The following is a 15,143-nucleotide window of genomic DNA, read 5'->3' on the forward strand; positions in this document are numbered from 1 at the left end:
AGAATTTCATAGTTTTAAAAAATCATTTATTTTTTCTGCCCTCCTAGTTTTAAAAATGTGGGATATCTGAGGGATATAAATCTTCCTTTTCACTCAGTGGCTTATATTTAACTTATCTCTTCCGAATCTGTTTTTTTCTACTATTCACGTCAACCTGGAGAACTTGATCTTTCACAAGAATAGGATACATTATTTCTCTTAATTTTCTAAGATGATGCCTGTTGATTTTTACGCACTGCCATTTTTATGGATGAAGAGACCTACAAGGAACTAGCATGTTATTCCACGCTGGTACTAAAGAAGTTTGTTTTTTGAATCACAAGTGCATTTGGTGTCTGATATCATATCTGGCTTCAATATGGATGAATACATTTGCTCTCTGTTTTAAATGGCTTTGAGACGCAAAGACTTCTGGCTAAATCTAAATAGTTATATTGCTGTTTAGACCTAGAATTAGGGAAAAGGTTTTCCCCAAAAGAGATAATTTGCTATGATTACACACCATTCTGCTATCTTCTGAATTTGTTACCTGGTAATCAAAGTTGTATTTCTTGAGAATGGGTTTCAAAGGCTTCTTTTTAAAAATATTAAGAATTTAATGAAAGGGGCTGGCCTCGTGGCCCAGTGATTAAGTTCGTGCGCTCTGCTGCAGGCGGCCCAGTGTTTCATTGGTTCGAATCCTGGGCGTGGACATGGCACTGCTCATCAGACCACGCTGAGGCAGCGTCCCACATGCCACAAGTAGAAGGACCCACAACGAAGAATATACAACTATGTACCGGGGGGAGCTTTGGGGAGAAAAAGGAAAAAATTAAAAGAATCTTAAAAAAAAAGAATTTAATGAAAAATTTTTGTGTAGTCAATTATTTGTGGATTTAATCTAATTTCAGTTCTAAAATGGTTACTACTGGATCTTTTTTTTTTTTTTTCCTGGTGAGGAAGATTGTCGCTGAGCTAACTTCTGTGCCAATCTTCCTCTCTTTTGTATGTGGGACACTGCCACAGCATGGCTTGATGAGCGGTATATAAGTCTGCAGCTGGGATCCAAACCCATGAACCCTGGGTCACCAAAGCAGAGTGCATGCACTTAACCAACGTACCACCAGGCTGGCCTCTAATTTTCTTTTAAATTAGGGAGCTTTTAAATAGATATTCTTTTAAGTCTTTGTTTACATCTTTATGACACCACTTTTGTAATTCAAAGCCCAGTTTTAAGTCATTTTATTCAAATTTTTAACTTTGAAAATATGTAAACCTTCAGAAAATTTGCCTGAGTAGTATAATAAAACCCATATACCCATCACCTAGGATTCACGAAATTTTTTTATTTTGGTAAAATGTACATAACATAAAAATTTACCATTTTAACCATTTTTAAGTATAGAATTCAGTGGCATTAAGTACATTTACATTGTTATGCAACTATCACCACCATCCATCTCTGGAATTTTTTTGTCTTCCCAAACCAAAACTCTGTACCTATTAAACAGTAGCTCTCTATTTCCTGCTCCTTGCAGCTCCTGACGACCACCATTCTACTGTCTGTCTCTATGAATTTGGCTACTCTAGGTACCTCATATAAGTGGAATCATGGAATATTTGTCCCTTTGTGACTGGGTTGTTTAACTTAGCATAATGTCTTCAAGGTTTATGCATGTCGTAGCATGCATCAGAATTTCATGCCTTATTAAGGCTAAATAATATTCTGTTGTATGTAGGTACCACATTTTGTTTATCTATTCATAATTGATGGAGTTTTGAGTTGTTTCCACTTTTTGGTCATTGTGAACGATGCACTGATGTGAACACTGACTTGCAAACATCTGATGATATCCCTGCTTTCAGTTCCTTCGGGTGTGTACCTAGAAGTGGAATTGCTGGATCACAAGGTGATTCTGTGTTTAATTTTTTGAGGAACTGCCATACTGTCATACCTTTTACATTCCCACCGGCAATGCACAAAGGTTCCAGTTTCTCCACATCCTTGCCAACACTTGTTATCTTCAGTTTTTTGTGATAATAGCCATCCTAATGGGTGTGAAGATTCATCACTTTTAAAACTTTATTACAGCAAAGGATTCTTAAAGTATTGGTTCTACAGTTCCTGCTTTTGATTACTTCAACTCAGTATATTAGAATGGCTCATGTGTCTTTTTGTATATTGTTGTCATTTTTCTATAATTTCATCCTCAGTTTTTTGAATCATGATGAACTTTACTTAGGTATTGGGGGCTTGACTATTCCAAGCTATTGTTAATTACATGATGTTGTAGCACATGACATTCAGTAAACCTTTTGGTAAGATTGGTGAAAATACAAGTGGAAGATGGATCATTCTATCCTTGTTGATAGTTACTTTGTTGAATGGTATGCAGTTTTAACAACAGACTTCAATGATACCTTTCAATTTTGTTGCTGATTAACAATGAATTATTTGTACAGACAGTCCTCCCTCAACTTATGATGGTTTAACTTAGGATTTTTCGACTTTACAATGGTGCGAAAAAGAAACGCATTCAGTAGAAACCGTACTTCAAACTTTGAATTTTGCTCTTTTCCTGGGCTAACGATATGCAATATGGTGCTCTCTCGTGGTGCTGCGCAGTGGCAGCGAGCCCTGGCTCCCAGTCAGCTGCGTGGTCACGAGGGTAAACAACCGATGCACTTACAACCATTCTCTACCCATCTAACCATTTTGTTTTCCACTTTCAAGATAGTATTCAGTCAATTACATGAGATAGTCAACACCTTATTATAAAATAGGCTGTGTGTCAGATGATTTTGCCCAACTGTAGGCTAATGTAAGTGTTCTGAGCATGTTTAAGGTGAGCTGGGTTACGCTGTGATGTTAGATGTGATAAATGCATTTTTGACTTACATTTTCAACTTATCATGGGTTTATCCAGCTGTTGAGGAAAATCTGTATAACTTTTCTGAAACAGGCTGATGTATGACCAAAGTAATCTTTTAAAAAGTATTTTAGAATTAATTTTATATCTTCTTTGATGTACACCTAAATAAATCATTTTACAGCAAATTCGGCAGGATAGATTCCATAGTTTGCGATGTTGCCTTTTTAATTTAGCTGTAAGATTTTCCCATATGCTCAAAAGGCAGCTTAAGGATCCCTCATTAAATCCCTGGGCCTGGCTGTGTGAAAGGAGGAGAGTAAAACTGGATATAGCATAAAGCCTTGCTGCATTCCTTTGATGTTGGGTAATGGGTGAGGTAAAGGCTTCTACATTTTAGGATGTTGATGAATAGCAGGCAAACATACCACTTGCCTAAGTCCCTTTGTGCTAAGAGCATTAGGTGATTTAGTCAGATCTTTGAGTAGAGTTCATGATGCTGTTACCTATACTTTCCTAGTCTTTAGCTTGTAAAATGACCTTCACTGTATAGTGCTGTGTTCTAAAGATATATTTCTGTTCAAAGTGTGCTTCTACTCACTGTGTTATTGCTAAGCAAATGAAAGAGAATTCTGACCAAGAACTTGCTATAAATACAGAGAGATTACCCTATATAGCTTTCTTAATATAGAAAAGGTTGTATGGTTATTTATATTGTATTGCCCCTTCCGTGATTAAAGATTTTGGCAGATAAGCCATTAACATTACATGATTTCTCATTGACATGATTTCTCAAGTTGGGGTCAAGGTCATGTTGTTGCGTAAGGACAAATGGCTTTCAAGGCTTTGTCCTCAGTGATGAGAGTGTTGAAGTGTTGTTCTGTCTCTGTTTGATAAGGCTGGCACCATTACTTCTCTTCATAGGTACTGGGGACTTTAAAAAGAAGCCTACAGATGAACCAACTTTTAACTTTATGTTCTAAAGAGAAGAAAAAGTATTAATGGACAACAATTTAGAAGTCAGTGGGTCAGAGTTGGGGAATCTGTCACGTATAAGAAGAGTGCCTAACATTTAATTTTCCTTTTCTTTAATGTTAACTAACACACAATGTTAAGGAAGTTGGGACAGGTCAAAGATAAAAATTTAAATAATTAAAAAACTACCTCTTTGACTCTATTTTAAGTCATACCCTTCAGATTTCTACAACTAACTCATTTTATGTTTGCTGTGATTAGATGTCGTATCGACCCCTTGGAATGTAGAACCTGGAGGTGATCAGCTGAGAACCATGACTTACACAATAGTCCTTAATAATCCACTTACTGGAAAATGCACCACTGCCACCGAAAAGCAGGTATGTCTGCTCTGTTAGTATCATGCGTGTGGGAAGAGAGAAGATGCCTGTTACAGTCACCAATTTACAAAACAATGTCAACAAACACATGGCAAGTAAAAAAGGGAGGAGAAACTGTTACAGGTTAAAAAGAGATTTAAGAGGCAAATCAACCAAATCAACCCAGTCCTAATTCAAACAAACCAACTGTAAACCAACTGTAAAGAGGTAGTTATGAGATTTAAGGAAATGTTAATTTTTTATATGTAATAATGATATTGTAGCTGTATTTTAAAGAGAATAATTTTATCTTTTAAAGAGACGTACTGAAGAATTTACAAAGAGATACACTGATATGTTTATGGATGAAATTGTATTGATGTCTGGGATATCCTTTGAGAGTAGTCTGGCCAGGCAGAGGCTGGTGGTGGGGGAGGGAACGTGGGGAAAGGTACAGATGAAACAGGCCTGGGCAGGAGTTAATGTTGTTGAAGCTGGTTGATGAGTTATAAGTGTTCGTTCGACTTCGTTTTCACTCTTCTTGTACATTTGAACTTTTTCACAATAAATGGTTTAAAAAAGAACACTACTGGAATCTGATTTATGGGATCGTGTGAAAAGTTAGGGCCAAATAACTAGATGGCTGCTGTGACATATGGAGAAGAGATTACAAGATATCTAATGCTGTACTCTGTGACCCGTGTGGCGTTGTCTTATAGTGGGAGTTGTGTTAGGCCCGTTTGTGTTGAAGTTCAGTGTATCTTTTCTGCAAATAGTTTGAAAATATCTAGCAACATCTGAGCTAGTTATGCTAGTGTAGTTTTTGTCCATCGGTATTAAAAAAGACAATTTTTTTCAAAAGATTTTCAAACATTTAAGAAAAGCTTGGCATTCTGGTGTTGGAGAGTCTCATAACCTCAGAGGACAGGTAGGAAAGGTGTGGTTCACATGAGAACGGTTCGGCCACTTCAAATCCTGTTGAGGGAAAGTGCTGTTTCTGTCTGGTTGTCCTCTTCCTTCTCTTTTTTGGTGAAGGGTGGATTTGTTAAACTTTGATGAATTTTGGGGTGGGGTCCTTGCTTGGTTCCATTGAATTTTGAGTTTTTCCCCCTACCAGGAACATTTGACATTCTTTGTAAACTAGTAATACACACAAGAGATTATATGATTCCTTTCTCCTCTTCATGCCTTAAAGAAAAAAATATATAATTATACAATGAATTGACAGCAAATACTATTTATCCAGGTCCCGTCTCCTCAATTTAAAGACAACACAGCAAATATGGAAGCCCTTCTGGCTTTGTATATGGGCTTCTCATGTCTTTTGTAATTTGTGAAGAGGAATTCTAGTATATATGTTCTAAATTGGCAAGGAATTTGATATATTCAACATGTATCTGCAAAAACTTTTTTCATCTTATTTTGGCAGACACTGTATAAAGAAAGTCGGGAAGCACGGTTTTATTTGGTAGATGCAGAAGTACTGACACACGACGTGCCCTACCATGATTACTTCTATACACTGAATAGATACCATATCATCCGATCCTCAAAACAGAAATGCCGGCTGAGGTGAGCTGTCGTTAAGGCGCGTTGTAGTCAGGATAGGCTAGATTATGCCCTGGTAACATATTAATCCTAAAATCTTAGCAGTAGCTTTACACAACAAAGCTTTATTTCTTGCGCAAATTACATGTCCACCAGCGGTCAGCAGGGAGGTGGGGCCCATCACTCAAGTGATGCCATCCCAAAGTGCCATCCCAAAGTGATGGCAGCTTTGTCACCCTGGAGCTGCACAATCCAGAATATGTGTCGTTTCAGTTTGTACAGAAAGAGAGCTGTAGAACTGTGCTCACAGTCCAGTGGCCAGAACTGGGCACACGACCTAGTTTAATGGCAAGGGGGCTGGGAGTTCTTGAGGAGCACGTGGCGGGCAGTAAAGGACTCTGCTGCAGTGAGAAATAAGAAGTGTGAGTGCATTAAAGATAGTGAGGGGCCATTATATGCTTGGCCTAGTCTTAGCTAATGTAGTTACTTTCAACTAATGACCACTTGAGATTTTTTATAGAAGGCATTTAGAACATTTAGAATTTAATTTGAACCTTTATTGCTATTTATGTAAAGAAAATTCAGGGCCAGAGAAAGGAAAGAAATAAAATGCCGAGTACTTAGAAGGGAAATTTGATGGAATTATTAACAGCACACAGTCGTGTCTTTATCAGTCTTTATCAGCGAACAAGTTTTCTTTTATAATCTTAATGACTTTGAATCCTTTTGGCTTTTCACGGAATTCAATCTTACGTGTAATTATAATGTTAAAAAAACTAAATTCTGCCCTTTAAATAGATATTCTTCTTTTCCTCCTTATCTTATTAGAGTTTCCACAGATTTAAAATACAGGAAACAACCATGGGCCATTGTCAAATCTTTAATTGAGAAGAATTCCTGGAGTTCATTGGAAGACTATTTCAAACAGCTTGGTTTGTAAATTTCTTGGTTTATCTATTTTTGTAAAGACAGCATTTATTAACGAAATGGATTGATTCTTCATTTGGATTCATAGCAGGAACCGGTAGATGATGTTGGAATGACTCCCACTGAAGTGGTTCCAACTACCCCACTTGGAATTTCAAAACTTTAAATTTTCATTGGTTCAACAAACACTTATCTAATGCTTATTACATGCCAGACATTGTTCTATGTGCTTTGTAAATATCAACTCATTATAACCCTGTGAGGTAGGTACTATTATTTTTAGCCGTTTTACTAAAAAAGAAATATTGAAACAGAGAGAGAGGTTAAGTGACTTGTCCGAGATCACACTGTTAGGAGCTGTCACACTCCCTGCCTCTTTGAGGAGCCAAAGAGGCTGGCTGTACTGAGAGGCTGCATAACTTGATCATAAATATGCCCTTGTGCTCTCTAAGGTCTGCGGAGTCCATCCCTCCCTCACCAACACAGCTTCCCTGGGTCTGTGCAGGCCCACTTAGCAATGGATCATGCGCATGTATGGATTTAGACTGAGGGAAGTGATACAGTTGTTCTATTTGGATATTCCTTAAAATACACATGAGGGAAAAAATACACATACATGAGCACAATTAATTTTAGTTAAAGAAAATCTGGTAGTCAGCTCAGGTAGTTTAAGGCTTCATTGTCTAGTTTTTTGGTTATTTATTTTCCTTGCTTTTCTGTCTGACTTTTATTATTAAGCTCTTTATCAGGAGCAAAGAAAATGAAACTCAAAAATTAGTTTGGCCACTGGATAAAGGACCTAATAAAAAAATATGGTGAAGGAAAAGGTTGAAACAAATGACAAAAATGAGGTTTTTAGGTTGTTTGCAAATTTTCTTTTCTAGTGCTTCCTTTTTTGCAAACCCTCATTGTAAATTAGAACTATTATATGCTATGCCTTTCTTTGAGATTGACAATCACGTACCATTATCTATCTTGGAAATCTTTCTAATGATTCAATGTAAGTGGATAGCCTGTTGTTTCCATAACTGGAAACTCTATTAATATTTAATAGAGCACATGGCAAATTTGCTCTGATGATCCCATCATTTATTAATACAGTTCATTTCTCCTAGAATAACGAAGTCTCATTATGGGATCACTGTACTCTCCAAAACTTTTCATTAAGAGTAAGGTTTGAATCTAGGCCATAAGAACCTAAGTAATAGTTAAAGAAACTTACCAAGGCTTAAAAAACCAAACTGAGAACAAAACAGCAACCACACCTTGTGTATCTTATAGTTGAGAAGCTTTCTCCACTATCTAAAGAGTTCTTTTTCTTCTTAGAATCAGATTTGTTAATGGAAGAATCTGTGTTAAATCAGTCCATTGAAGACCCTGGAAAACTTAGTGGGGTACGAAGGAGAAGGCGAACCTTCAACCGAACAGCAGAAACGGTGCCTAAGCTTTCCTCTCAGCGTTCTTCTGGAGACGTGGGCCTAGATGCCAAAGGGCACGTTACAGGTAGCTGTTACCTGCTGGTACACGGGGATGAAAGATGTTAGTTTATTTATGTGAAGCAGAATATGCCTCTTGTTTATAAGACACTTCAGTTAAGAGGTCTCCCTTTCTCCTTGCCTTTTCTGATAAGGTTTATCAAACACTGAATTCTATAAAGATAACTAATATATAAGTAAAAAGGAGCAGTTGCAAAATGGTGGGCATATGGCCAATAGAAGTATTTTATTGGGCCCACATGGTCTTTTAAAAATTGGACATTTTTATATAAAAATCAAATCTGATAGCCCTGGACCCAAATCCCTTCATAGCAACAGTTGGTTGGAGCTTAGTGGTAGCTGTCCCATTAGACGGCATTTGTGCTTCCCTGGTCACCAGTCCCCACCACTGATCCCAGCTGCTGGATGCTTCGCTCACTCATTTCCCGCCCAGCATTTACAGATATTTGATTTGTACCCTTCAATGTACTACAATAATTATATGCTTTTAATCTTTATGTACTGTCAGGGCCAGCCCAGCAAAACTGCTGAGGTGGAATTTGACTTTCATTATCCCCACTCTCAATTTTGAAGACATCTTGCCTCCACTAACTGTTACTGCCTCCCTCTCAGAGCTATAAAGCTGTCATTCCTTCTCATCCTTCTACACTATCAAATCCTCTTCTTAGTCTTATATCTTAGTGTGAATAAGTGTGAAATAAGTGTTAGATATCTATCACTTAATGGCTCTTTAATTTTGGAATGTAAGCGTTTGGGCAACAGAGAACAGGTGAGAATGATTAAGAAAACTTTTTTTTAAGGAGGGAAGCATTGTACATGAACCTAGCTCAAATATTATTGCTGAGATGGAACTTACTTAGAGATTGTACATGATGTATTGAATTGCTTATTTAATTTTAGAGTAAATTAATTTGTAATATCCCCCAAATTTGCAGGACTGATGTAGGTTTTCATTTTGAAGATTTGTTTTATATTACTCAGGACATCAGACATGAAAACAGGGATGTGGGGAATTCACCCTAAATCACTTTATCTTTACAAATAATTTTTAAAATTTCTTTTTCCACTTCTTTCAAATGAAATTAACTTTTACCAGTTGTAATCACAATCCTGATTCTAATGCAGCCTTGTGTGTGTGTGTGTGTGTGTGTGTGATCTGCAGGAAAGAAGAAGGTCATGGAAAGCTGTAACACGGCCCTTATTGTGGTGATGAGTATTTTGTAAGTAGTTGTTTTGAATGCTTATTGTGCTTGTGTCTCATCTTCTAAGAGTTTCCAAAAGGATTTGAATGCATTTGTACATTATCATTGGAAATTGCCACTATTTGACCAAGTTTGGCCTACAAAAACAGTAATTTTATATCCTGCAGTCTCATAGTTTTGATGTATGATTTTCGGAAGAATTATTAAATTTAAGGGAATACCAAGTACACATTCATAAATGTTTTTATTTTTTAAACTAATCTGTTTTATTTCTACCATCATAGGTTTTTATGGGAAGTTCCATAAACTTAAAGGGAATATTTATATATGCAGGCTGATGAAATCCCGGTAGTGCTATTTGATGAGAACAGTGGTCCTTACCCTTTATTGTTTCTAAGACTCACTTGCTAAAATGCAGCTTTCTCAGCCCCAGACCCGGAGACTGAGTCAATAGGTCTTGAGTAGGGCTGGGGAATCAGTATTTTAAAACACTCACTCACATGGTGAGAAATACTGGGGCAATTAGTCTGAATCTCAGAATGATCTATAGGAATCTACTGAGCTAGTCACATTTTGACCTTTGTCTACAGGGCTCATTCCGAATCTTCGGTAGTCCATTAGATTTAAATGAATTGGTTCTAACTGGGTGAGACACTCCGGGTGAATATTTTTTGGAATGAAGTTCTTCCATCACCTGTTTTTTCTAATTATACATTTCAGAACATAGAAAATGTTTGTTGTGCCTTTTGTAAAAGATTTTCATATTCTGCTTAAGTCAGTTTGCTATGACGATTTTGAGTAGTAAATATTATCAGTGATCTTCTGCATTATTTTGTAGAATATTTATGGTCAGATATTGAATTGTTGATCTATATACTATTTCAGTGCCACAATAATTTCATAGATTTGATTTTCTTGCTACTACTTTTATTTTTTATTTTTTAAAAAATCCTCTTCTGGACGGGTAAAAGTGAATACTATATATTTTTAAGGGCAAGTCAATATTTTAATGGAAAAAATGAGAGCTAAGATGCCACCTATATATTTCCATATACGTGTAAAAGAAATATATCCAGTCAGTTGAAAGGCTGCTGTGAGAACTAATAGCGTAAGTTCATTTAGCAGGTAACAGTATATATATGACACCATTAATGTACATTTGGGATTTGATACTTCTTTTATCTAAGCTGAACTAGAAATTTTCACTGAATGGTAATTTTTTAAATTTGTTTTGGCTTCCACTGGGAAGAAGAGGTACATCGTGATCTACCTAAGATCACGTCCACATTGATCTTAATTTCCTGTTTGAAGTGCAGCAGTATGAGTGTATAACTGCTTAAGCCAAAAGCACCCAAAAATAGATCTTGAAAGCTTACCTGGTAGATTTGTAAGCTAGTCGTCGCACATCAACACTGACTGGGATTCCTAGCGGAAAGGAGAGATGTCAGGGACAATCCCAACCTGTTTATTGTCACTCTAGTTACCTTCCAACTTTTTCTTAAACATTCACTTAATACTTAAAGTAATTATTTCATACAAAAAAAGTAGGGATAATTGATTTAAATATTAGCAATGATTGGAAACTAGTCTAGATAATACACATTTTTGCAGCTTCGCGTGTGTATTCTGCACTAGCAGTGCTCCGGGTCTGGATCAGAGGGGACTAACCAGGTCTGATTTGCTCTGCCTAGTTTGCTCTTGCTAGTTTTGTTGAATGTGACTCTGCTTCTGAAGCTGTCAAAGATCGAATATGCTGCTCAGTCCTTTTACCGTCTCCACCTGCAAGAAGAGAAATCTTTAAAGTAAGTCCCCCCTGCCCCCGAATCTGTTATTATTTCAGTAATTCTTTAGTTGCAGAAAATTTAATTCCAGTTTTAGAGACTTGGGTCTGCTAACTATTCTTTAGTCATAAACTTTTTTTTGTTTATCTAATTTTTTGTTTTGTTTGCAAATTTATGGGGTTCTGATGATTTCTATAAATTAAAGATTGGAAGCTATTCCCCTCATTTTTAAGATGGCGTTTTTCTTTCAGTTTAGCCTCTGATATGACGTCAAGGGCAGAAAATATTCAGAAGAACAAAGATCAGACACACCGTTTAAAAGGAGTGCTCCGAGACTCCATCCTGATGCTCGAACAGGTAGGCAGCTGTCTGCACCACAGTATGGAGAACTCTCAGACCAGTGCGGATCAGGTGCTCCTCTGGGTGTAAGAGAATATTTCCTATACCTTTATTTGAAGAAATCCCCCTCCTAGAGGCAACTGTCTGCCAGTTTCTGCATTATGCATATTATGTATATAGTCACTCGTATTTTTTTTTTGTTTTTTACAAAATGGGAGCATACTATACACACCATTGTATACTCTCTTTTTTTTATTAGTAATATATTTTGAAGATGTTTCCATATCAGCATGTATATATCTACCTCATTCTTTTTATTGATCTTTCTATATAAAATTTTATGCTTGATATTAACTTTTTATAGAAATGGTAGACACTGTGTACACAGTTATTTTGTTTTTATCTATTAACCACGTATCTTGGAGATACTTCCATATCAGCATATAAAGCACTTCCTTTTCTTTTAACAGCTGCAAAGAATTCAGCTGTATAAATGTGCCATAATTATTCTACCAGTTCTCCAGTGAAGAATGAACTTTTAGGTTATTCTGAAGTTTTGCTATAAACATCTCTTGGACATAGTATCATCAGTATGTGCTGCTCAGTTCCATGAGCCAAAACTTAAGACTCTTTTTGAAAAATAAAGAGTAGTATTTCCATTATAATACAAGCTTACTTTTCAAAATTGAAAAATAGAGAATAGTAGAAGAGAAGAAAATCTATAGTTGTAGCGTTCAGACATAATTACTGTTAATATTTTATTTCCTTCCATCCTTTTCTTCTATGCATTGGTTTGTTTTTTAGAAGATTCAATTGTTGAGCATTTCTTAGGATATCATGTGAGGCACTGAAAGTTACAGCTTCAACTCAGCTGTCGTCAGATGCACAGTTTCTACAGTTTCTTAGTAGCTTTCTTCTCAGACTCTCAGCAAGGAGTCTATCATATTCTCAGGTTTCTCCTTGTCCTCTCCTCCCATTTCCCCCTCACTCTCGACGGATGACTGTGCTTCAAGGAGAAAAGAGACTTTCTCTCTCCTTCTATAACCAGATCTCCCAGCCTTCCTATCGCTCCTCACCGTCCTCTTCTCCACGCCCGTAAGAGCATCCCTCTGCCTGTGGGAAGCGGCCCCTGCACATGTTAGCGGAGATTCCATCCATCACCCCTCGAGCTGCCCCATTTTCAGTCTCCCTCACTGAACTGGATGTCTAGCATCAGCGCCTCACTCTGCTCTGCTCTCTCCGACATTGCAAAGCCCACATCATCCACATCCTTCTCTATCCCTTCCTCTCTCTCCACTCCCTTCCACAGTCAGCCTCTTTCAGAATTGCCTTCTCTGGCTGTCACACTACTTTATCCTTCATAACCCATTCACTTTTTTAAGGTTTCATTTTCACCAAAATCACTCGTTCACATAAAGAGTTAACTTGTCCTACAAGGTTTGTTCAGAAAAGTAGCAATCTCAGCACCCTCTGCTCCATTTTTTCCCCAAAGACGACAGTCTTTAACTCTTTTACTTTATTCTTCTGGTATTTACCTCCATATTTATAAACAACAAGCATGTATTTCCACTTCTTGATTTTTCAGTTTTAGACATTTTCTTTTGACTTCCTACTAGAGAAGAGAAGCCTTTGGTTTTCCTTTCTTTCGCCTCTTCTTGCGTCCATTTTGAATTCCTCCATTCTCCCAAGAAGGTTATAATTTTGGTTAGATCAGTATTCGGTGTTTGCTTTGCTTTGACTGAGTTTGCCCTTCTGAGCTGACACATAGAATAAACCGTGACTGCTTTCTCTTTTCTGTGCTTTTCCTTATCCCTGAAATTGTCCTCTTATTACAGTTGATTAGATTGTCGTATTGTTTGTAAGTGTTTCATCCTCAAAGCTCTGTCTGCTGCATAAATCTCCTCTCACAATCCTCATTCTCCTCAGGAATTCTCTCAGCGGAGCCTCGGACGGGCTCCTGTCAGGTCGGGTGGCCCTCTGTGCGGGTGCACAGCTGTGGTCCTGGGGATTCCTGTGCCCATCTCCTCGGTTTCCTTTAGCCCATGTTTTCTGCTTTCTTGGTTTATTCCCTCCTTTTAATGGAGCATATCTTCTAGTAGCTTCCTGAGAAAGACAGTATGGAGCTAAATATTTTAGGACTTCATCTGCCTGAAAATGTTTTATTCTATCCTTCCCCTTGATTAGTAGTTTGGCTGGGGATAGAATTCCAGCTTGGAAATAGCGTTCCTTCCGAACACTTAAGGCATTGCTCCATTGTCTTTCGCCTTCCAGTGTTAGTCCTGAGAATTCTGAGGCTGTTACCATTCCTAACCCTTTAATCTGGAAACTCACGCCTGTTAGTTCTGGAAGTCGTGAGTTACATGGCTGACGGTTTTCTCCCCTCTGCTCTCTCTCCTGGCCTCCTGCAGCTCCTGTGGTTCACATCTCAGTCTTCTGTTGACAGGTTGTCTAATCTTCTTACATTTTCTTTCCAGTTTCCCTTTCTTTGCCTTTCTGTTCTGCTGCCTCAGAGATTTCTTCAACTTAATCTTCAGATTCTTCTATTGAGCTTTTCAATTTTTGCTAACAAGTTTTTAATTTCAAACAGCTATTATTTCTCTGAAATTTTTTATAACAATGTGATCTTCTTAAATGACTATAATATCTTTATCTCTCTGACCATATTACTGATAATTAAAAAAATTTTTTTTCCTTCTTCTTGCATACTCATTTTCCATCAAGATCCTTTTCTCCCTGTCTTGATTTCTATCCTTAAGGTTAGAGGATTTCTTTAGATATCTGAAGTCCTTGGTTGTCTGCTGTTTGGCTCAGAAGCTCTTAATATGTGGGTCGGGCTGGTCTACCCTGAACTTCTCTGTCGATCTGACTGGGCTGTTGGTTGAGAAATCTTGCTGTCAGTATCTTTAGGTCTTTGCTCTGGATTGGTCAGTTTCCACAGAGAAGACTCTCCCAGTCTTCTACCTGAAGGATTAAGGGCTGGGTGCCATCATTTTAGGAGCTGAGTGAAAGAGGCAGGATGGAGCCGAGGGAAGGGCAAGAGGGGATGGTCTCAATATTTAGTATATGCTTTTTCGTACAGTCCCCGTTTTTGGTATAGTCCCACTGTCTTTAGCGATATCTTGGTGTCCCCCTAGCCAGATAGCCAGAGACCCTCTGTTTTGTCCTCTCCAGAAAGTAAAATTCTAGACTTCTGCCCAGGTAGTAGGAGAGGGTAGATGCCCAAAGTTTCAGCCTATCCTTATATTTTAGCCCCTTCCTTTTCAGTCCCACTTCCAGAGATTCCTGCCCATCAATTCCTGCGGCTCTTGGGGATTCCTCAGGGTAAATTTGGTTGGTTCTCAGCTTTCTTTATTGTAAGCTCAGGATTCAGCTTTTTCAGGCCTGTTAAGTCATCCATCTGCTTTTGAGTTTCCAAAGTTGTGTTGCTGTTGTTACCTTTTCTGTTCTCACCACCCTTGTGGATGTATGCCTTAAAAAAATCCCCTGAGGCCGGCCCCGTGGCCCAGTGGTTAAGTTCAGCGTGCTCCACTTCGGTGGCCCGTGTTTCGTTCCTGGGCGTGGCCCTATACCACTAGTTGGCCCTGCTGCAGTGGTGACCCACATCCAAAGTAGAGGAAGATTGGGGCAGATGTTAGCTCAGGGCAAATCTTCCTCAAGCGAAAACAGG

General features: G+C 37.9%; 1 protein-coding gene across 4 annotated transcripts in view; it reads left to right on the forward strand.

Moving 5' to 3' along the window:
• GRAMD1C (GRAM domain containing 1C) overlaps positions 1–15,143 on the forward strand; it is an 86,924-nt gene that overhangs the window by 69,491 nt on the left and 2,290 nt on the right. For all 4 annotated transcript variants that reach the window (XM_046659073.1, XM_046659072.1, XM_046659076.1 and 1 more), the window contains 7 exons: positions 4,086–4,204; positions 5,613–5,755; positions 6,560–6,663; positions 7,985–8,161; positions 9,317–9,374; positions 11,048–11,158; positions 11,389–11,494. In XM_046659073.1, the coding sequence (XP_046515029.1) occupies positions 4,086–4,204; positions 5,613–5,755; positions 6,560–6,663; positions 7,985–8,161; positions 9,317–9,374; positions 11,048–11,158; positions 11,389–11,494 (818 nt within the window). The remainder of the gene's footprint in view (positions 1–4,085; positions 4,205–5,612; positions 5,756–6,559; positions 6,664–7,984; positions 8,162–9,316; positions 9,375–11,047; positions 11,159–11,388; positions 11,495–15,143) is intronic.

Source organism: Equus quagga, chromosome 4 (genome assembly GCF_021613505.1).
Source record: "Equus quagga isolate Etosha38 chromosome 4, UCLA_HA_Equagga_1.0, whole genome shotgun sequence".
Classification (NCBI taxonomy): domain Eukaryota; kingdom Metazoa; phylum Chordata; class Mammalia; order Perissodactyla; family Equidae; genus Equus; species Equus quagga.